Below are 22,752 nucleotides of genomic sequence, written 5' to 3'. Positions count from 1 at the left end.
TGAATTATAACTAATAGCGAGGTGAAGGTGCCTAGTTATTGATAAAAAAATTCTTTTATTACTCTTCAAATTTTATGTTTTTATTAAAGATTATTAAATTTGTTCATTTATACAATAGCTGATTCGTTTCCAGCTTAAAGACAGCACAATGGTCTGCAGACAAGTCTAGAACAGATAATATATAATTTCGATTATAATTCAAAAATTGTCTATTTTTTTCTTACAGAGTAACTATAGAAGAGTATGGAGAGACAATTGAAAAGTGCCATGGTATTGATACAATATTGAAAGCATTAAATTTATACATATAATTTTTTTTCTATATATTTATATTAATTTTATATAAATATATATGTTTATAAATAAATAAAATAAAGTACACACCTGTAGTCAAGGCTGAGTTTGGTGAAAGTTCGCGGGAAGATGAGGTCTACTTTCTAGTTTTGTATAATCCAAATGGAATTCCTTAGCTACCTTTCTCCAGTTTTGCGCATCAAAATAATAATAAGTACCACGTTCATATGTCGACGTCTTTTCTACAATTCCCAAACCTGGTGCCTGCGTTATCCAAACCTTTTCTTCCATATGATATCGCCATTCTCTGCTGTACCTTTATGTCATACATATGGAATTGTATTAATATCATGCTTACACAAATATTTTCAAGTATGAAAATCAATAATTCTTACAATTCTGCCGCCGCGGCTAATTGCAATACATCCCCAACATTTGTATAAAACATATAAAACAGTAGATCATCTTTATATCGATTTAGTTTAACTGGTGCTAGCTTATCCCTGAAACAACATAGAAAAGTTAAATTTGTTGATAAAATATTTGTCTCAATGCAAAGTCAATATTATATCCACCTTTGTTTCAAATTTTGTACTCATATTTCAAGTATTAATAATAATTTCCACCTATCTTTTAAATTAATATATTCAGATCTAAAAGAACATCTCGAGTATTTCTATGATATATGCAGTTAATAAACATTTATATAGTGTTTTATTATAATCGTGCAGACAGCACAATAATATATGGAACAATGTATCAAAATGTATAGTAAACAAACCTGATCGCGGCATTTATAAGATATTCCGGTGGTACGTGAAAATCTATATCTTGTGGTCTACAAGGTGTTTCCGCCCATGGACCACCAAAGTTCTGATAAAGATTTTCCGGCGAATTCAAATTCAATCCTAACGCAGTAAGATCTTGACCTAACGCCAGGGACACTAGGTTTGGATCCGTCTCTGCCGCTCTAATAAACGTCAAAAGTCCAACCATGCCAAATTGATCTTTCACCATACTTGCGGGTATGTTTGTCACTTTGCCTGCACACAACAATTAAGATTAAACGTTAATCCAGCTAAGTAATCGCAAATCTTTTATTCAAAATGCTGTCCAATCTTTCAACGAATCTTTAGTTACCGTCAGGAGATGTTTGGATGCCTCTTTTAGAAGACTGAGATTTTTCAGATCCAGGAGCTCTATTCGCCTGTAGCACGTCCTGTCCAATCTCCGGACCGAGCCCTACAGGTATATTTTTATCACCAGATACACTGCCACCAGGTGACGGACCTTCTCGATTCTGCGTACCTGGTAATGCGGGAAAATCTTCCGAGCTCATAGTAAATTCGCTCGATTCGGATGTTGGTTGCTTGACCATCCCAACTGTAACATACAATTACATTGAATGACAATTACATCAGCAATATAAACTGTTTATATTTATGTGAAGCACATATAAATTTGATGTATACACATGGAATACAATTGCCTTATATTATTCTGAAATTTCATATCTCAATACCGAGATTGTATTATTGCAACATGATAAAATTGAAAATACAATAAGCTTTTATGAAATCACATAAAAATCTTTCTGCTTAAAAAAAAGAAAAGTAGATTAATAAAATAATCAAACCAGCAGGTCCACTATAATAATTGATTGTTTTACAGTAAAAATATATTTGCTCTTGTATTTTTGCATTCTTCTTGGCACTAACCATAAGGCTGTTTCCCTGGCATGGGACTAGGTTGCGGCATAGAATCACCTTGACCTCTATTCGTTAGGGAGGGAAACTCCGAGAGATCTAACAGAGGGGGAGTATTTGTATCTCCACCACCTCCACTCCCAAAAACAGAGTGGAAATTGTTAACCGCACCTTGAGATCCGTAATTACGACTTGGAGGTATTCCGAAACTGCCCATACTACCCATTGGATTTGAAGCTCTGCAATATAGATGGAGATGATTGCAGAGAGAGAAAGGGGAAAAAAAAACAAAAAAAGAAAAACTATGGGCTTTATATTATTACGCTCGATTATAATCTAATTTACTCACGACAGTGGGATCAAAAAAGACACAGATATAAATCACACAATAAAAATCATACAAATTTAGTTAACAAAGAGAACTAACCCAAGAGCAGGCATCGTACGTCTGTCGGTAAAAGCTCTCTGCCCAAACAGTCCTCTACTGCCCATAGGAGAGAGTTGCTGCTGTTGCTGATGGCTATTCTGTCCGCCAGAGCCCGACGCTCCGGGATAAACGTTAGTGGCGACTACCGCTGAATTGGCTGTACTCGAGGTGCTTGCAGACGAACCTGAGAACATGCCCGAGGTAGGCGTGACATGACCCGCGAGGGTCGATGTATTTAAACCCCCCCCACCGCCGGCTGCACGTGAAGTAAGACTTGCGTTCGCAATACTGCGTGGCGGTTGTTCAAAGTTCAGATTGGCCATAGCCCGATGGCACTACAGTTAATGAAAATGTTTTTGCCCGAAAACAGGCACACCACCAAGCACTCTCGTTTTGCAAAACTTGGTTAGCACATCCACTTCTCTTTTTCTAATACAACACTCAAAGACACTTTGATTTCATGGGATCGCCAATGATCCATGACAAAAATTTGCGACCTGAAACAAAAGAGATTGCAATTATTTTTCTATTGATAATTGAGCCGCTATTAAAATATATATTATTGTTTTACCTCTTCTTCTTATCACGATCCCTCAGTAACAGTTACATTAAAATGTAGCACAGAGATGAGAATGCACATACCTATAATAACAAACAATATTAGTATAATATTTATGAGACATTAATCTAATATATATATATATATATATATATATATATATATATATATATATATTATAAAAACATGTACATAAATATGTTTCCTACAGTTAACAAGATTAAATATATATCAATGATAAGAATTGGAGAATTCCAAATGTTGTATATAACAATTTATAAGATTTGAATATATCAATCTATCTATTAAATTTATGTCAGTTCTGTTCTAAATAAATGTTTGTAAATTCACTGCACTGTAATAACTATAGCAAATGCCTTTTATGTATGTTACTTTATGTCACATGTAAGAATTTAAACAAGAATCACATTGAGGCCTCTAAAATGAAAAATTCTAATCTAATTCTAAATTCTAAAGTTTAAATCTAAAATCTTGATATACATTTAACAATCTAATTTAATTTTGTTCCATATTTTTCATGGCACATGTTAAAAAAAGATGATAGAATTCTAATAAGTTTGATAATCAAAAGCATATATGTAAATTTCGTCTCTCATTAATGCCAATTCTATCTTGTAAAGAGACGATGTACGATAATAATGCGCTTAGCGTACTCATTTTCCGCGCATTTCTCTCAAAAACTCTGAGAGAGAGAGACACCTAAGATCCGTTCGCGAATAAAAGCGCGAATTGCCGCGCGTAGCAGTAAATAAACACGGGCCGATCAACGATATTGTTGACACTATCGGGACAGATAGACAAGCACAAAAGAGACAAAAGGTTATAAAGTGGTGCGTAAGACATCAAAAAATAGCGTAAGGAAAAAGTGCGGCACGCCGCGATACTACCTGGGACGAGGTAGCCACCAGCTGCGTATCACGACGCGACGAGTCCCATCGTGCTCGCGACGAACGGACAGAGTAAAGATGAATGTTTAAAAAAAAAAAAAAAAAAAAAAGAAAAAAATACACACACGCGAAAACGTCGTCGATGTTGACTCTCTCGGTCGCGAGGTTCTGGCGGTGGCGGTGGTGATGGTGTCTCGGTGGACTCTCGGTGAGGAGTCTTCGCGCGACTTCGAGAACACAAACGGCCAAAACTGTCACTTTGTCGCGGGCGCGTTAAACTGCGAACACGCACGTGGACGTTGGGGAACGCGGCAATCAGAATTTCATACACATCACAGTGCCCTTCAGTTAACAGGCCCTACTGTTTTGTCACTCGTAGTTTCACGAACTTAAACAACACTAGAGGCACGAACGTCTGCCATATTAATAATTTCTACGTAGTTACTCGAACGAGTGACCCGAGATGCGCGTTGAATTGATTAACGGACTGACATCGCGCGTAATAAATCTCCGAGTGATATTTTCGCCTCGATCCTGTACCTCACATTATAAAAATATCGCCGAATACGTCGTTTTCTCAGCGAAAACGCAACAGTCTCGAACTTGACTAAGGATGCGCGAGTTCTCATCGCGCGAGTCTAGGGTATTTTCTCGGATATATTGTTATGCATTTTTTTTGGACCAGAGGTGCGTTCAAAATTTCGTATTGTTTGATTGATGAATCAAAACGAAAGGGACAAAAATCTCTTTGCTCTGATTGGTCAATCAAACGCTTCGAAGTTTTTCGTAGTGTCAAACGAAACTTAAGTTTAACTCGATGAATTAAAAGCGCATCCATATCGCGTCCCGATTCGAGGAGAGATTACGAATCTGCCATATTGTTGTACTTCTTTGTTTATCAAGTCGACGCGTATCGGTGGGTCAACTTGAATATTCACTGAATAATCTATGGAAGAACAATAGCCAAGGGGGGTTTTGTGATAGCGTTTTATAAACATTTTACACACTCTCGGCTAAAATATAAGTCACTTTTATCACGCCTGATTTCGCCGAGGTTTCGTTCACATTAGATGAAGTGCCGTTAAGCGTTAAGCTCCAAGAAAAAGACACGCTCCAGGAAAAAGACAAGCGCGTTCGGTCCAAAAATGGCATTAATTAGGAGAGCTTCTCACGCTGGTAGTTGGTACTCTGACAATGGTAAGGAACGCTTGTGAGAAAAATGCATTTCATTTTTCACTTTATTGCTCGTACACGTCGACAACTTTGTTTATTTGATAAAGTATTAATGAATAAATTTCCAGAAAATATTAATGTTGCAAGACTGAAATTTTAAACAATTTATTAATTTTTATCGTTTAAAATAAAAATAGATTACTAATAATAGAATATACTTGTCATCCAAAGAAGTTAAAATTGGATCTGATGAAGATCTATGAAAATGCAATACATATATATATATATATATATTAGATATATTACAAATATATATATATATATATATATATAGATTTTTTTGCATATAGAAATACATATACATCTTTATTTAAAACTTTCTTTGTATTTTTATGTGTTCACAACAAAAAATTGAATTATGTAATATTAAAAAAATTGTAATTCTTTGCTCTATAGGTTCAGAGTTGAGTAAACAATTAGAAGGTTGGTTGGGTGCGGCTGACTTATCTCACGGACCTGCAAGAGCAATTATTGCCCCGTTAGTTAATCATCTACAAATTATATTTTTAAAATTTCTCAAAATATATATTTGTACAAATATGTATGATAATATAATTATATAATTATAATTATAATCATATAATTAATTTTACAGGCATGCAGGATATAGTTATTGTGGGGCATGTGCTGGCTTTGCTTATCGGCAAATTAGTCCTGTAGTTGTGTAAGTAGATTATGTACTAACTAAATTATTCTAGTAATAGTTTACAATTTATTACTGTTTATATGAGAAAAAGATAAAATATTTAAGCCTTGTGGTCTTATATGTATACATACATATATATATATATATATATATATATATATGTATGTATGTGTATGTAATATTATCTTTATTATTTATATAGTATTTTATAGCAATCCCTCCCTATCAAAATATTAAAGATTTTCTTTAGATTAATTACAGTAGGCCAATAAAGAAATTGATTATGCTGCATTGTTAATATAAATTTTCATATGATAGCCTTTATAATATATATAATTTGTAATTTGTATAGTTGTATAGTTTTATATTTGTATAGTTTGTAATTTTTCAAATTTCTCAGTCAAATGAAACGTGCAACGTGCTGTTATGCAGCCGTAGGATATTTATTCTAGGGCCTTCTCATCATGTGAGATTACCAGGCTGTGCCCTATCTTCGACTTCCATTTACCGAACACCGTTGTATGATCTACATATTGATCAACAAGGTGCATATATGCAGATTCTTATTCTTATTTCTGCATTAATGCTGCCTATTAAAGTATTTGCTTAGCTCTCATATAACAAAAAAATATTAACCACGTTATGTATAAGCATTTTATATACAAATAGAATGTTTGAAAAAGGTTTAACGTACATACATTTAACAGTGAGGAGAGAACTTGAAGAAACTGGTCATTTCGAATGCATGGATCTGAACACAGATGAAGAAGAGCATAGCATTGAGATGCAGCTGCCGTTCATCGCCAAAGTTATGGAAGGGTACGTTTAGAAATAAATTAATTCCCGATTATATAATCGGAATATGGAAAATTATATTGATGAAAAATAATGCAGAGTAAGTGAGAGTTGTATTTCTATTTATTATGAATAAAAATAAGAACATTACTCATGTGGAGATGTCTTATATGTGTACACAGATTTAAGGATTCATTTACCATAATCCCAATTTTGGTGGGATCCTTAAGCCCGGATAGAGAAGCGCTTTATGGAAGACTGTTAGCTCCTTACATGGCCGATCCGCAAACATTATTTGTCATCTCCTCTGATTTCTGCCATTGGGGACAACGTTTTCGCTATACTTACTACGATAGATCATGTGGACCTATACATAGATCTATTCAAAACCTTGATAAAATGGTATATATTTTTAAATTTATTTCGGGGGGAACAAGAGAGAAGAATCTTTTTTTATCATAATTTAAGAATATTTAAGAGTTTTTTATTCCATATGTCTTCATTAAATGTATGGACATGTATGTTTGTCAGGGTATGGACATAATAGAAACTTTGAATCCTGCAATGTTCACTGAATATCTTAAGAAATATGGTAATACTATATGCGGCCGACATCCGATTGGTGTTTTATTGCAGGTATAAACTGTGTACATGTAGGCATTGTATAAAAATTCTGTATGTATTTAATTTTACTAAATAATATTATATATATATATGTTTTATTTTTGCAGGCCATTCACAGTCTCAAGGGAAATACAAATGGTCAAAGAATGAATTTGAAATTTTTGAAATATGCTCAAAGTAGTCAATGTAACAATATGAATGACAGTTCTGTCAGTTATGCTAGTGCTTCCCTAGTTCTTGAGTGATAAAAATAAATAATTTGAGCGTATGGTTATTGACCAACCTGAATATAAACATTTTCTTAAAGTGGGTTGGCATGACACACAATAAGGTTCTCTATAAATTATTAAACAAGATTAGAGGCACAGCGTTGAAAGATTTTATAATGCAGAAGGAAGATAAAGGAACACGGTGAAAAGTGAAAAGTTAACACTCTGCTGTAATTTGTAACATTATTTGTATTATGTGGCTATTACACAACAGGTGTCGGGGCAAGTGTTAATTCTTGCGTTATATGTAACAAATGGAAAGTGTATCATTATTGAAATCATTTGTATAAATGCATTTCGGTTTATTACTTACAAGAGATATTCAGTACTTCCAGATTTCAATATATAGGAAGGAGCTTAAATATTTCTTTGCTTTGGTTATTGACACAGCTACCTATATGGTAGATATATAGTAGTAAAATGTGTTCGTTTCTAATGTGCACGTGTTTGAAAGAGAAAATTTCAAACTATCGGTACAAAAGAGAATATTGTTATTTATAAACAAAATTATAATTAGATATAAACCAAAAGTGTTAATTTCTTATATAAGTTGATTATTTAAATAATCTTTCTAGTATAAAAATACGATTTGTGGTGCTTAAATTTTTTCGTCTCAACTATAATACAAATTAGTATAATTTTAAGAATAAATATTTTTTAGTTTAATATAGATTAATTTAAATTGTGATTGTGTAAAGATATATTATTATTGAACTTTTATATTGAAAAGTATTAACATAATATTACTTTTTAAAATCATGTAATTTAGAAATCAACTTTCCAGTTCTCTCAATTAAGTTAAGTTTGATATGAAAGAAATTTAATTGCCTTGCATTATTTTATTTCATTGTGAAGTCCTAAATTGTGTTAAATTGCTAGTAAACTCTTAAATGTTTTGTAAAGTCTCTTTTGTGCCTTTAGCATGAACAATTTGTATCAATATCGTTTGTATTGTAATATCGGTATATCAATACAAGAGTTAGGACTTAAAATATATATTTGTTTTCTTTTTTTCTTTTTATACAAAGCAATGGAATGATCTCATATCCTTCCTATTCTATAATCTATTGTTACCTAAGCATAGGAGATTAAATCGAATAATCTATTGTATTATTGTAATATGATGTAAGTCTGAAATGGGGTCAGTACATATAACTGAAATGTATACGTGTGAGTCTTCAAACTCATAACGTGTGTTTATTTTTTTCTTTTTTTTTACATTAATTGCAAATTTTTCATCACAACGTACATATTACTTTTTAAAATTGTAAATGGTCCATGATATAGAATCATATTTCGAACAGGAACTAAAACGGATGGTATACAGTAATCGATTTATGTTTCGCAGTAAAGTTACTCGTTCATAATGACAAAAGAAAAAGGAAAAAGATTGGAATTGTACAACTGATCCTGCACATGTTGCTTTTTCTATCTTTATATACTGAGGTAATAAGGTTTATATTTGTATGAAAAAAGTAGAGTATAATCTATACCTATATATTGTTTCATAGACGTGTAATAAAATTATGCAAGAAAAAATATACAAGTGTTTCTAAATACATAACCTGCGATAAATATATGTTCTAATTACATTTGCACATACTTACAGCTTCTTAACACCATTTTAATATACATATTAACAAGATTTTAATTTTGTTCCTCTGTCTCTTATATTATCAATATAAAGACTTGTGTAATTGAACGCAATATCACCCGTGTTTTATTCAGTCTTAGTTCTGTTCGATTATTGTTAAACTTTTAATCTGTTACATTTAAAGAAATATTGTATTGCTGATCCAATCCCATGTAGCAATCAGAAATCAAAAAGAATGTTAATTTCGTTATTCCTGAAAAAAAAAATTGTCAATTTTTTATTTTAAAAAAGAGAGAAGAAAATATGGAATTACAATATATACAAGTTGACAACTTTACCCAAATTATTAGGTGAAGTAAATTGCAATTGATGATATTTTGACTGGTTATTTATTCCAGATACTCTCTTTAGAGCCCATAATTCTTTGTTCTGAATATCGCCTAATATCAAAAACCAACTTTCATCCTTTCCCTTTAAAAACATTGGACAGTGCACTTTTAAAGTTTTGGAATTATTTAATCTTTTCAGTCCAACGATTAATGTATATTCTTTATTCCGTCGAATAATTACAGACTCGCTGTTATTCTGTTTCAATATTTTCCTCCTTTTAGTGTCGATATCCCATGAATTCTCCAGCGTTAAATCAACAGATATTATTGGCATATTTTTAATTACTTCATGTATCTAGAAAAAAAACTTATTGACTTAATAATATAAATATAATATGCCTTTTATAATATAGGCAATGAGGAAATTGATACTTCTATAATGAATTCTCTTACCTCGCGTATTTGTTCTTCTGAATATTCTCTGCACAAAACCTTTGTGAGTTTATTATAATGATTGCGCGTGTTAAAACACAAAGCCGGAAGAGCTATTGATAATGATGAAAATAAATGTAAGTCTTCCTTTTTTATATGCGGTAATGTTGTAATTGCAGATTCATCCATCCATCGTGCCTGAATGATCATTTGAAACAATTGCATAATAGTCAGCGTGCTCGTTAACCAGCCACGTTCTGCGACCGTGTCGATCATTGCCTGTATTATTCTGATTGCTTGATCAAGCACCGATTTCAAATCAGTGTTATAATCGGTGCACGGCAATGATAGCCTTGAGAAGTGCGCTTGCAACAAAAGAAATGTCTTTGTGTGTGGAGAATCATAGGTATATTGATCCACGGGGTAACGACACATTTTTGCCAATTCTTCATTTAATAATTCTTCGTTATGCCTTACAGGCAATTCATTATATTCGTACGAGTTGCAAAGTATAAGTAGATATTGATTTAATGTCAAATTCTCTTCTAGCGAGTGCGTGAACTTCAACATTGTATTATGCGATAAATAATAAAATGACGATATCTTTCCCATTGGTAGTGAAACTAAAACTTGCTCGTCCTCATCGTAATCAATACAATGTGAATCGATCAACGAATTCAGGGTCTTCTCTACCAATTCTGAAAGATACTTATTAATATCTTTAGGTTTTAAAACATCTAGGTCGTAATATTTTGGATTCTTCATTAATCTTCGGAAATAATACGTCCATGTTAAATAATCGAGAAATTCTTGTTTCGTCTTGATAGTGCCGGCGACGATTTCGGCATTAATATGATCGGGCAATACTTCCATTAGACTAGATTCCACGGGGAACGGTTCGTACAAGAATTTCTTGTAGAAACTCTTTTTTAAATCGTGCACGAGAACAACCGCCACGCCAGAATTATCGAATTGTGGTCTGCCAGCGCGTCCCATCATTTGCAGAACATCTGTTATTGGCATATCCACGTAACGTTTCAGCTTGCCATCGTAATATTCTGTGCCCTTTATCACTACCAAATGAGCAGGAAAATTAACGCCCCAAGCTAAAGTTGCTGTAGTGATTAGTACTTGTATCTTGTTATTGACAAACAACTCCTCCACAGTTTTTCTATCCCTGTCTTGAAGACCGGCATGATGAAGACCAATTCCGAAGGCGAGCATCAACTTCAGATTCGGGTCTTTTATATTCTCTAGAATGTTGGTCATCTGTTCCTCCGGCATGTGTAACCACTGCTTGGGATTATCCTCCACTGCGAGATAAGCGATTAAATCCAGGGCGGTTAAACGCGTCTGTCTGCGAGAAGATACGAATACGAGGGAAGGACTGGTAGGCGCATGTTGCCTAATCGCTTGGAAAGTCGGTCTATTCATGGTCGCCATTCGCGGACAATAATGTTTGCCGGGGAATCCATTAATGTGAACTTCCAGCGGCACGGGTCTTACGGATGGCCGGAAATTGTAGAGACCCATTTCATCGATGTTAAGCCAATTAGCCAGGTCTATCGCGTTAGCCAATGCAGTTGAGAGTCCGACGATTCGAACCTTTTTGTGCGTGTGCGATGATATAAAGTTGGTCCGAGAGATAATCACTTCGAGCACTGGTCCGCGATCCTCGCCTAGCAAGTGTATCTCGTCAATCACTATCAGTGCAACTTTCTTCACGTAACTTCGTGTCTGCCAGCTTCGACTGATACCGTCCCACTTCTCGGGCGTCGTGACAATCACATTTGCACTGGCTATTATTTTAATATCGGGTGATACATCTCCGGTCAATTCCACCACTCTCTTGCCTAAACGTTCTTCCAGTCGTATCTTCCAATCGTTGATGCGTTCTCTAACCAGAGCTTTCAAGGGTGCTATATAAACGACTTTCTGATCGGGATACTCTTTGAAGACACGGAACATGGCAATCTCTGCCGCGATCGTTTTCCCCGAACCTGTCGGCGCACCGAGCAAAACATTGTTGTCGGTATGATATAAGCAATGAAAGATTTGTGTCTGTATGGGATTAAAGTGAGAAAAGTTGTACAGGCTTTCGAAAACCGGATTCTTCAAAGCAGTTATCGATAACGGTTGCAATTCCAATAGATCTGTGTGCGGCGGATGAGTCTCCGGCAAGATAAGATTATGAAAAGACAACGGAATTGTATCCTCACAATTGAGCCAATGATCACTTGTGGCTTTTACTAGATATTGAGTTGGCAACGGCTCGGACAACGGTATAGTGATCACGAGTTCCTGTTCGAGATCCTGATAAACCATCTTCTTCGTTAATATAAAGTATTCGTGATGATAAATAAAGTTATTATCTGGATCCTCGATCCAAATCCAGAAGGCCTGCGAACTTTTTCCATGAACCTTGTCGTTCCAACGAAACTGCGGACTCAGCTTGAGCCGTATTCTTAAAACGGTGCGCGTAATAGGCTGTAAACTATATTTCATGTCTAATACGGGCAGTTCGTGACAACACTTTTTCACCAATAACGCCGCCCGTTCATCTCGCAAAAGACTACCAACTTCCCTTACGTCCATTTCTTGTAACTGATAAAGCGTGATATCCCGCTGCTCGATCTTGTTAATAACTTCCATAGATAAACAGTCGAACTGGCGCAACGGCGTTAGGAAATTCCATTGCTGTGCCTCAAACATCTTCGCCATCTCTAGCAGTCGTCCCGCCATTATCGGGTTGTTCTGCCTGAGCATAATCTCAAATAGTGCTCTGGTTATTCGCACGGTATTCTGCGTAACATATGCCAGATCAGATATCAATGACGTTGTATTCACGCGAATCCTGGATAAATACGTTTGTAGCAATATATTGACTTTGCCATGGACATTCTCTACACCACCTTGTGGCATTATCTGGCACTGTTGCATCAATTCGTCCAGCTCTTTCATTTCGTCTTCTCGCACCTTAAGTTGGTTGAATTCCTGAGCACGCGTAATCATTGCCAAAATTTCTGCTTCGGTCATGATAGGCTTCTGATGTTCATTAAAGATCTCGATTGTGTCATATTTAAGATAATAATGGCTCGCGATACGACCCAAGTCGGTTGCGCTGAGATCACCGGTACGCATATCGTATCTAATCATCTGCGCTTTGTCTAACGCTTTCGCCGCGACATCCACGAGTTCTTTTCGTTTCTTTTCGAGATTGGGATCCTCCTGGAGGGTTTGATAAACCATGCCGTATGACTGAAAGTTTAATCTCATTCGTACGAACAGATAAGTGTAGCTCAACCATTCGACTGCTTCCGGCACATTCGATATTGTACCTAACGCTACCTCGGCGTTTAAATTATCGGCCAAATACGTAATAAAACTGCTCTCAATCGGTATTTGATTCGTCAGTAGTGACAGATAATGAGACAATTTATTGTGCGACGTTATAATCACCGCATGACCCGATGTGTCAAATTGCGGCCTACCGGCGCGGCCGAAAATTTGTAAGACATCCAGTATGCCTAGATCCACGAAGGAACCGTGTTTCGAATCGTAGATCTCAGTTCCTCGTATAATAACTGCGTGAGCGGGCAAATTTACACCCCAAGCCAGCGTGGAGGTGCATACCAGCACTTTGATTAGACCGTCAGCGAAATATTTCTCGACCAAGTTTCTATCTGAACGCAGCAAACCGGCGTGATGTATCGATAACCCACTGTTGAACAATTCGTTGAGAAACTTATTAGGCGATTTGACAAAAGCCTTGTTCATGTGTTTCGATTGTCCTTCTGATAGAAAATATTTAAGTGTACCATTCTTCAATGCTAGTTCTTTTAACACATTCGCCATCCTCACGGTAGCGTTTCGCGCGTGCACGAATACCATGACCTGATGACCTTGACGTACCATCTCTATAACGTTATTATAACATACGAGATCCATATCGTTCATTTGTTGTAGCGGTTTGATAGCCTTCACGCCAATAAAAGTCTGACTGAGAGGTACCGGCCGGAAGCGATGATCAAAGTAGAATAATCCTTTCCTAGGATTAACGCGAAGAAATCGCGCAACGTCCACATAATTCGGCAACGTGGCGGACAGACCGACTATTCTAATCATATTTTGCGATGATTCTACCTGACGCAGAGTTCTTGCAACTAGCGCTTCCACCACGGGTCCTCGGTCACCATGCAGTAGATGTACCTCGTCAATGATTAACAATTTCACAATACTAGTGAGGGAGATATCACCCGTACCTTTTCTCGTCACAACGTCCCATTTTTCTGGCGTGGTTACTATCATTTGAGTCTGTTGGATCTCCTGTTTCGTCAGCTGCATATCACCGGTCAGTTCACGAACGCACACGCCCATAGGCCCGAGTCTTTTATTAAAATTGACTGTCATTTCTGCCGCCAAAGCTTTCATGGGCGCGATATAGATTATTTTGAATTGACCTTTCTGCAATTCTCCGTCTTGAATATTTTGTTTTAATTGATGCACCACAGTCAACATTGCTACATTTGTTTTTCCAGCTCCGGTTGGCGCGCAAATCAGTAAGTTTTCGTTGGTATTATATGCCGCATGAAAAACTATGCTCTGAATTTTGTTTAGTGACATTATGCCATTAAAAGCCATTTGACCAATTTCATCTAGAGAAGATATCAATACAGTATCTATATTAACGTTAATATCTTCCTTTTTTGGTGCTGGTATCTGCACTTCTTCACAGAGATCATTATTTTCTCTTCTAACATCTTCCGCTAGCATTAACTTTTGCCCCGATACAAAACTTGCTTGATTAGCACTAGCTGTAGAATCAAATACAAATGGATAATGTTCCTGTATACCTCTGTTCAGTGTATTTTTTTTAGGAAACAATGGTGCATGCATAGCTGTCAAAGCCTCTTGTCTCTTAAGTCGAAGTTCGACTGGAATAAATTCAGTTTCCTGATCTTCCGATTTAACGTCTCGTTTATTTGCCATTTTAGTTAATTTTTTCTCTTCCTTACGTACTTGTTTACATAACTGCTTTTCCACTTCGGATTGTACAGTTACTTGACCACTAATTATAGGTCCCTGTGCAATGGTTTGAAATCTCTTGGGCACTTTTGAACATGAATATGTCGATACAATGGCTTTCTGATGTTCAATAATGTATTCGATAAATTCTAGATGTTCGAAACCTAACATATCAAATAATTCTGTTTGTATATTCTCAGTTTGTACATTCTTTAGTTTATCCACTATTGCCATTCCAAAATCGTGATATGACATTGCAACAACTTTGCAACAATTTTTTAATCCTTTTGTAAATGTTGCTTTGTCAAACTGCAATTAACAAAATGGAAAAAGAAATTGAAAAAGATTAATTTATCCATATCCATATGTCACTTACAGCAGATTTCTTCTGTATTGAAGATGTTGTGTCATGTATCATCATTGTAAATTTATCAGTACTTGAATTTATCCCTTGTGTAGACATATTGTGAAGTCCATTGGTGTTAGGCCATACAACTCTTGCTTGATTGTAAGGAATATTTACACCAAAAGTACGCGGATTGGAAATGTCCATATTTTCTTTAGACTCTATTAATAATACTATAACTTCCTCATAACATTGCTCTTGAATTTTTGTGATTATCTGATTAGAATTAAGTAGATATAAAATTAAGCAGTCAATGACATGACATAGATTGATATAAATTATAAGAATACATACTTGCATCATATTATTTGCAGAACGTAATGTCAGATGTCCTACTTTTTGCCCAAGCATATTATATCTTTCTCGCGTTAAGGTTTCATCTTGGATTAATAAACGTAATACATAAACTGTGAATTCATTTATGACATCTGGAGATTCATCATCTGAAAAAAAAGAAATAAAAGGAAAATAAAAATTATAAAATATTTACAATAAAAAATAAAATTAGTATTAAATACAATATTTTTTCCAAATTTATATCTCATAATTGTATATTATGTGAAAAAAAAAATGTATACTACTTCATTAATTAACGAAACTAATTTGGAAAATTATATCTATTAATAATAAGAGACAAGTGTTTTATCTTTAATACTCACTTAAAACTTGTTGCACAACATCTTTCAATGCTAACAGATGTACCATAAGATCTTTAGATGCACTTTTACATATGTCATGCCAATCAAGAGTGCTATAATATATGAATTTGTAAAATTACCAAGATGTTGCAAAAACTGTATCTTATATTTCTTATAGTAATGCCACATAATTAGATACATGAAACACATATTATTCTTTATTGTAAAATCATGCTTTTTGCTAATCATAAAAAAAAAAAAAAAAAAAAAAAAATAAACAAAAATTTAATTTTATTTTACTGATTATTTTAATTTTTCGAATCAAAACATTATATTAATCAAAATGAAAGAAGAAAGAGACAGGAGTTTATTGATCTGCAAACTTAGAAGTTGCTTGGTTTATACAATATATCACAACTGTCTTAAAAGAATTAAACATTCTCTATAAATTCTCTTTCAAATACAAAATCTATCTTTTTAAATTTTAATTTACCTTTTTAATTCTTTTGCTTGTTCTTGCCTTTCTTGCCTTTTTCTCATTAAATCATTTGATTCAGCGTCTAATGGTTCTCTGCGCTCAAGAGAAGTAAACATGCGCAAGGATCTAGTAATACGTGGTAATTTCGACATTGTGTATTACCTGTTAGTCAAATTTAATTTAATATTAATATAAAATATAAGATTTTATATATATATATATATATATATATATATATATATATATATATATATATGATATATATCATATCTTATATTTTGTACATACATATATGATTTATGAAATGTTATTTATAATGATATGAAGATATGTATCGTAATATATATTGCAGATAAAGATTGAATAAAAAGTTTATTAAGTTAATATTATAATACATAAAATAAATTTTTTTATACTATTTGTTTCAAGATTGATTCAAATGAATTTGAACCATAAGTAAATTAATAATTTTTTTTTTTTAAGAGATAGATTATGACGCTTTTAATTATGTTTCTTTATAGTTATTCTAATAAAACAATCACTTTAAAAGTAGGTTATGAACATGATCAAATATCAAATTATATAAGATAGCCAATAAATTATAATACTTAAAATTGCATCAAAACTTGAAAACATAGAACTTTTCTTTAATATTTCAATTATTTGCAATTCTTATTACAAAAGCATTGAATCTTATTGATATTAGATTGATATTAGATTTTAATTTGGAATTGTGCAATGTATTATCTGGCTGTGATATCAAATTAGCCTAATATATATAATTAAATAACATATTATTAATAATTATTATAAATAAATAACATTAGAAACATAATTTATATTTTTACAAAGATATAGAATCGTAAAATTGTTTAATATCTGTAAAAAAAAAAATATATATATATATATATATATATATATATATATATAAAACTGTGAAATCTCTTCAAAAGTATTACATGATATAATGCAATATGTACTGCAGAAAAAAGTTAAACTTCTCAAAGTAGGTATATATTTTTTTACATATGTGTAAAATTTTAATGAAAGAAACAAAAGTACACACATATTATATATATCTGAAACAATAAATTAAGCTAACAAAAAGCTATTCCTCGACATTTAATAAATATGTTATTTATAAACTTTAACAATGACTATTATTCGTTGATCTACAGTTTGCGGATTTGTTAACAATAATTGCATTTCAATCGATTTACATACCGAGAAGAAATTTCAATAATAAATCACTTTGTATTTGCAACAAGAACGGTGATCGTCAACTATCGAAACAATGCAGAAAAAATTATCTCTTCGTAATGTGGTTCCCATAGCACCGCGATAATCTCAGATAACGCTTCCGCTGATCGCACTTATGCGACTATCAGCTGTCATGCGATTTTACCGATTCGAATCTGCCATATTTATTTTCTCATTGCGACATCAAGTGTCAACAGAGTAAAAAAAAACACTAGATTCATATAAAAATGTCCCTAGGAGATTTTAGTTGCGTTCAAAAATTTAATTGTCGGAATAAAGTTCGATTGACCAATCAGAACAAAGAAATGTTTTGCTCTTTTTTTTTTTTTTTTTTTTTTAAGACTGTGTTAAAAATTGAGATTAAAATTTAACCAATCATTTTAATTATAAAAAAATCAAAGTGGTTCGGCGAACTTTACGGAGCTTAGATTTTCGAACGCAACTTTATTATAATGCGCCGATTGGCTGACATTACGTATATGTATGTGCAACATAAAGCGCAGGCGAGACAAATATCTCTAGCCATCTGTCAGTCGCGAGACCAAGGGATCTTTTCTCTTATCTGTGACACACTGAGATCTGAGACACGAGGAATGTCTTCGTCGCGGTGTTTTCACAGGACGATCGTTTGGTGGTGAATGGTGGTGAACGTGTTGTGTCGACTGCTGTGATTGGGATTGTGGATGAACGCTGTGCGCTTGGAATGAGATCGTCCTTATCGTCACCGTCGTCGTCGTCGACGTCGCGCGGTCACATAGCTCCGTCACAGCATCGTCGCAAATGACGCAGACTCGGCTGCTAGGCCGAATCCTACCGCCGGGCGTTCGTCTTCGCGTAGGAAAAATGTCCGGGGATATCGGGAGTAGCGCGGCGTCCTCCCGTTGATTCTGGCGATTTTTTTTCAGAAAACAAACGCAAGTACACACGCACGCACAACACGTCCGGGAGCATCCCTCTGCATTTCCTTGCTGCTGCGAGGATTGAATGCTGTCGAGGCGAGGTATTGTTTCGCGGCAGGTCTTGGTTGAGACGTAACAATCATCGCGACGCTCGGATCGGTCGAAGAACCGTCTTATAACAATAATAAGGTATCGCCGCCGGCTGCCTCTTTACATTTAATTAATTTCTTTCTGCTTTAGTTTGTTTCTACCTCCCCTCTCCTTTTATTAGCAATTTCGCGCGCGTGACTCATTCCCTACTCTCCACGGAATTTGCCTTCTCGCTCGCACGATTCTCCTACTCCTTCCCTGTAATCTTGTTTTGACAAGTACATACTTGATGCGTCAAAATTGTCGACGAAATTTTCTTAGATTTACGAACGAGTCAAACAAACGATCTTTTAATCCTGAATACCTGCAAATTATCATGTCATTCGGTTTTTGTCAGTTTGGTTCTAATTGTTATCCTATATTTAACGTTATAATATGATTTATCCTATTGTTGTTGATATATTATCTGAATGTTATATTGTTATACGTCTGTTTATTTAAAGTGAACTCTGTTAATGATAAAGCAAAAATATTGAACTTAATATAGATTATGAATAAATAATAATAATCTGACGTATATTATTGTTCTTCAGCTTTCCATCAAGACTGCCAATGTAAGACTGAAATACTGATGCATGGGATAATCATCTTTGATGTCAAGTACGGTCAGCATCAATGGGAAACTGTTTCTCGTGCTTTAAGGTGCCACTTCCACCATCAACCGATACCAATCAATCAATTGCATTGGAACATAAAGACGGTACATTCAATGCTATTATATTATTGTATCAATTTATTGTATTAATATATTCATTTTATAATCATAGATTTTATATTGTATACTATAAGAGTGCATTAAATGCCGCTTACTATATTTGACAGACAATATTGTAAAAATTTTAATTTTTTAAATGTAATTACATTCTGCATTTATTGAAAACTGATATAATAGATTATTTTGTTCATGTACTTAATTCTCAAAGTGTAACTGCTCTCTAGATAGCTCTACATTCAAAATTTCATTATATTTTATAGAAACAATGGAACTCAGAGGTTTGTTCCCAAATTCTTGCCAACAATCTGGTCCTTTTGTGCCTGAAACATATGTAAATGGGAATAAAAAATCTATAAGTACACTATCTACATTTAATAATGTAGGCTCAGATAATTGTGGACCTGTGCCTAGTGTACAAAATAACCTACGTTTGCCACGAGGATTTTATGCGCGATTACAACCACTAGGACGATCTGGTACATCATCTGGTCTTAATTTAACTACTGAACCTAAGCAACAAAAGGAACCATCGGAGAACAAACTAAACGCACTTTTTGACCAATATAAGGTACAGAAGATACATGTTAATTTGCATAGAAATACATATATAGAAAATATATGATTAAAAAAACATGTCGAACATAATTATTTTAATAATCTAGAATTATACAAATAACTTTATAAGATTATAGAGAAAAAGCAAGCTATATAACATAAATATGATTAATACTTTACATATTTATTTTTAAGGATCCTCATGAAGATGCGATATTAGCTGATGGTATAGAAAGACTCTGTGATGATTTACAATTATCACCTGATGAATTTAAAGTTCTTGTGCTTGCATGGAAGTTAAAAGCAAAGCAAATGTGCCAATTCACCCGCCAAGAATTTATCAAAGGATTAAAGCTTATGAAGGTCGACAGTATACGTGGTATACAGGTTCGGTTGCCTGAGATTGTTCAGGAATTGACGGTCAATAATGAGTTATTCAAAGATCTCTATCGATTCACATTCCAATTTGGTCTTGACCAAACGTCTGGTCAAAGAATTTTACCGGCTGACATGGCAATCGATCTTTGGAAACTTGTCTTCACGATACGTGAACCTCCGATCTTGATAAGATGGCTTAACTTTCTCAAATGCCATCATATCCGAGCGATACCTAAAGATACTTGGCATATGTTTCTAAACTTTGTTGAAAGTATTGGCGACGATCTTGGTGCTTACGATGATGCAGAGGCATGGCCAAGTTTATTCGATGATTTTGTGGAGTATGAAAATGACCAAATGAACCAAAATGTCACTAAAGATGATATTATGAAAAATTCTTCTATCGACAAAGATTAATGTTCATATTTGAAGGAAAATAACAATAATAAGTGAAGCAGAAAAATATTGTCTTAAATTCGACCTTTGAACAGGATCGTCTAAATGGCATTATTCTAAGAAATGATCGACCTCTTATTCTTATTAGTATCAAGGAAGTTATATTCTTGATTATTACTTTAAAAGATCTTATATTTGTTAATATTTGCGTCATTTTGTTTATATTTGGCATTCTCTTTCCTAATGTAAATAGAATTTATTTAATATAATATTATTTAATTATGTTTTGTCACATACATACACACACATACACATTTATGAAAAAGTACGCGAGGAATCTCGATATTGTTATTTTAACATACTGACAGCAAATTACATATTATTATGTAGTTTTTTTTGTAAGAACAAAGTATACATTTATCATAAAGTTGTATTTTTACACTTTGTTTGACCATAACACTATAATCTAATCATTATGCATAACTACATAAGATTTTTTATTTCTTTCACAAGAAATTTCGTGATATGTAGAACATTTTTATGTTATAAATATCAATATCTCTTCATGTAATTATCATTAATCACATAAGAATTTAGAAAAGATATAAAAAAAGTTTGATATAGTAATAAATAAAACTGCAGCTTTAAAAAAAACAAATATTGCTAATAGATAATAAAAAGACTAAATATTGGAATGGATATGAAAAAAATGGTAAATATTGATATAATAATAACTAGTGTTTATTTTGTTTAGTTTACTGATATAATAATCCATAATATGTGGTTGTGTTACTATAGTTTTTCTCCCAATTTGAAATTTTAAGCAGCTAAAGAAAGAAATTTTATCAAATTGTCAAAATTTTATATATATATAACATATAAAATTACTTAATGTAGAACATCAACACAATAAGTTATAAATCAAAAAGTTTATCTCTGCATTATTTTAATAATTTTGTTAACATTTATATAAAAAAGAAAATATTTAACTAGAACAATTTTGCTATAAATTCCGTATTTAAACTAAAATTTCTTCTGAAAAACTATAATGAACATCTTGAGAAGATTCTGTTCAAAGGAATTTGTGCAGGGAAATATGAAAAATGTAATTTTACATAAGGACAAGTTTAGACAGAATTCTCACAATCCAAATTTGTGATACAGTGTGTACAAGTATATACAGTTTCTATTATAATACTTCAATATTTCTTACATTTTTTGAAAATACCATTAAAAGTTAACATAAATGTAAAGATGAATGAAATATCTTCCATTACACAAAGATTCAAACATTTTCTTTTAACTATATGTATATATACATATATACAATATATATATATATATATATATTTAATTAAGATAATGTATACATGGTATTAATTTGTTCTAAACTTATATTGACATAATGTGACACGATATAAATTTCGATGCAATTTTAACATTTATAACAATGTTATAAACAATGGAAATGTACCAATTTAATTTTAGTTATTCTATTCGTTTTTATCTTTATTTAAAGGAGAAAAAGCCTTGATAACGTGCTGAGAAAAGGAGGGATATTAGCTGAGTATTAGTACAGTGAACAATGATACAATGATTTGTAGATTATTAAGAGAAAAAGGAAGCCCTTTTTAGATTTTGCGAGGTTGTCTATATACATGTATATAGTACCATGTCTTTCTGAGACACCAGGGAGATCTCTATCGAATTAGTATTGAAAGAAATTAATGAAAAATCAAGATATTGATGGCTTCAACAAGAAGATATATATTTGTACTGCGATCTTATCTCTATAATTTTCTATCCCAATGTGAGCCTGAATGAAAAAGAATCGACATTCTGCAAGATATTTTCAGAAGTATCGTGCTTAAAAATGTTCACCGTCCTTTTGTCCGCAGTACCTGATACAACAGGTACAATATAGAGATACCAAGGCTTGAAAGTACGATTTAGATTTTAAAATTATGCTAATGCAGAGGATTTGATGTGAAATATACATCGCGCAATATACGTGCGCACGCGCGCGATATATATTT

At 33.3% G+C, this 22,752-nt stretch overlaps 4 protein-coding genes across 8 annotated transcripts; 2 read left to right on the top strand and 2 right to left on the bottom strand.

The window, feature by feature from the left end:
• Positions 1-50: 50 nt before the first annotated feature.
• On the bottom strand, positions 51-4,499 carry LOC140665782 (CCR4-NOT transcription complex subunit regena). Of its 2 annotated transcripts, none has more exons than XM_072892318.1 (9): positions 3,895-4,499; positions 2,999-3,069; positions 2,428-2,924; positions 2,013-2,239; positions 1,435-1,677; positions 1,076-1,337; positions 690-797; positions 385-610; positions 51-165 (listed from the first exon to the last, which is right to left on the bottom strand). In XM_072892318.1, exons 3-8 carry the CDS (start codon positions 2,748-2,750, stop codon positions 391-393), a joined length of 1,383 nt encoding a protein of 460 aa, XP_072748419.1. In that variant the 5' UTR covers positions 2,751-2,924; positions 2,999-3,069; positions 3,895-4,499; the 3' UTR covers positions 51-165; positions 385-390. The 2 variants fall into 2 exon arrangements, with proteins under 2 accessions (XP_072748419.1, XP_072748421.1); XM_072892320.1 differs by having other exon boundaries at positions 4,020-4,499.
• A 214-nt stretch (positions 4,500-4,713) lies between these two features.
• LOC140665790 (protein MEMO1-like) lies at positions 4,714-9,007 on the top strand. Of its 2 annotated transcripts, none has more exons than XM_072892334.1 (8): positions 4,714-5,091; positions 5,524-5,605; positions 5,723-5,791; positions 6,206-6,318; positions 6,481-6,592; positions 6,751-6,970; positions 7,100-7,204; positions 7,300-9,007. In XM_072892334.1, exons 1-8 carry the CDS (start codon positions 5,040-5,042, stop codon positions 7,435-7,437), a joined length of 891 nt encoding a protein of 296 aa, XP_072748435.1. In that variant the 5' UTR covers positions 4,714-5,039; the 3' UTR covers positions 7,438-9,007. The 2 variants fall into 2 exon arrangements, with proteins under 2 accessions (XP_072748435.1, XP_072748436.1); XM_072892335.1 differs by having other exon boundaries at positions 4,732-5,091; positions 7,100-7,221; positions 7,300-7,424.
• On the bottom strand, positions 8,633-17,768 carry Obe (activating signal cointegrator 1 complex subunit obelus). The gene is made up of 8 exons (XM_072892299.1): positions 17,588-17,768; positions 16,379-16,525; positions 15,907-15,998; positions 15,542-15,690; positions 15,218-15,463; positions 9,838-15,150; positions 9,394-9,739; positions 8,633-9,308 (listed from the first exon to the last, which is right to left on the bottom strand). Exons 2-8 carry the CDS (start codon positions 16,513-16,515, stop codon positions 9,220-9,222), a joined length of 6,372 nt encoding a protein of 2,123 aa, XP_072748400.1. The 5' UTR covers positions 16,516-16,525; positions 17,588-17,768; the 3' UTR covers positions 8,633-9,219.
• A 422-nt stretch (positions 17,769-18,190) lies between these two features.
• Sccro3 (defective in cullin neddylation 1 domain containing SCCRO3) lies at positions 18,191-20,998 on the top strand. 3 transcript variants are annotated; one of them, XM_072892330.1, is made up of 4 exons: positions 18,191-18,711; positions 19,206-19,372; positions 19,648-19,955; positions 20,138-20,998. In XM_072892330.1, the coding sequence occupies exons 2-4, from the start codon at positions 19,288-19,290 to the stop codon at positions 20,735-20,737; spliced, it is 993 nt and encodes a 330-aa protein (XP_072748431.1). In that variant the 5' UTR covers positions 18,191-18,711; positions 19,206-19,287; the 3' UTR covers positions 20,738-20,998. The 3 variants fall into 3 exon arrangements, with proteins under 3 accessions (XP_072748431.1, XP_072748432.1, XP_072748434.1); XM_072892331.1 differs by lacking the exon at positions 18,191-18,711 and adding an exon at positions 18,859-19,004; XM_072892333.1 differs by lacking the exon at positions 18,191-18,711 and adding an exon at positions 18,862-19,008.
• The last annotated feature ends 1,754 nt before the right edge of the window (positions 20,999-22,752 follow it).

Source organism: Anoplolepis gracilipes, chromosome 5, assembly GCF_047496725.1.
Source record: "Anoplolepis gracilipes chromosome 5, ASM4749672v1, whole genome shotgun sequence".
Lineage (NCBI taxonomy): Eukaryota > Metazoa > Arthropoda > Insecta > Hymenoptera > Formicidae > Anoplolepis > Anoplolepis gracilipes.
The sequence above is the reverse complement of the archived record's forward strand: the minus strand, read 5'-3'. Positions and strand labels throughout refer to the sequence as shown.

Bases quoted from the DNA above. Each gene is read 5' to 3' on its own strand.
- LOC140665782 (XM_072892318.1), bottom strand. From the start codon at position 2,750: ATGGCCAATCTGAACTTTGAACAACCGCCACGCAGTATTGCGAACGCA. The intron at 1,678-2,012 runs GTTAGTGCCAAG...TGTATGTTACAG, and splicing joins GCCAGGGAAACAGCCTTATG to TTGGGATGGTCAAGCAACCA. The intron at 611-689 runs GTAAGAATTATT...TATGACATAAAG, and splicing joins TTAGCCGCGGCGGCAGAATT to GTACAGCAGAGAATGGCGAT.
- LOC140665790 (XM_072892334.1), top strand. From the start codon at position 5,040: ATGGCATTAATTAGGAGAGCTTCTCACGCTGGTAGTTGGTACTCTGAC. The intron at 5,606-5,722 runs GTTAGTTAATCA...TTAATTTTACAG, and splicing joins GCAAGAGCAATTATTGCCCC to GCATGCAGGATATAGTTATT. The intron at 6,971-7,099 runs GTATATATTTTT...TATGTTTGTCAG, and splicing joins TTCAAAACCTTGATAAAATG to GGTATGGACATAATAGAAAC.
- Obe (XM_072892299.1), bottom strand. From the start codon at position 16,515: ATGTCGAAATTACCACGTATTACTAGATCCTTGCGCATGTTTACTTCT. The intron at 15,691-15,906 runs GTGAGTATTAAA...CTTTTTTTTCAG, and splicing joins TGTTGTGCAACAAGTTTTAA to ATGATGAATCTCCAGATGTC. The intron at 9,309-9,393 runs GTAAAGTTGTCA...TTTTTTTTTCAG, and splicing joins TACTTCACCTAATAATTTGG to GAATAACGAAATTAACATTC.
- Sccro3 (XM_072892330.1), top strand. From the start codon at position 19,288: ATGGGAAACTGTTTCTCGTGCTTTAAGGTGCCACTTCCACCATCAACC. The intron at 19,373-19,647 runs GTACATTCAATG...TATATTTTATAG, and splicing joins TGCATTGGAACATAAAGACG to AAACAATGGAACTCAGAGGT. The intron at 19,956-20,137 runs GTACAGAAGATA...TTTATTTTTAAG, and splicing joins CACTTTTTGACCAATATAAG to GATCCTCATGAAGATGCGAT.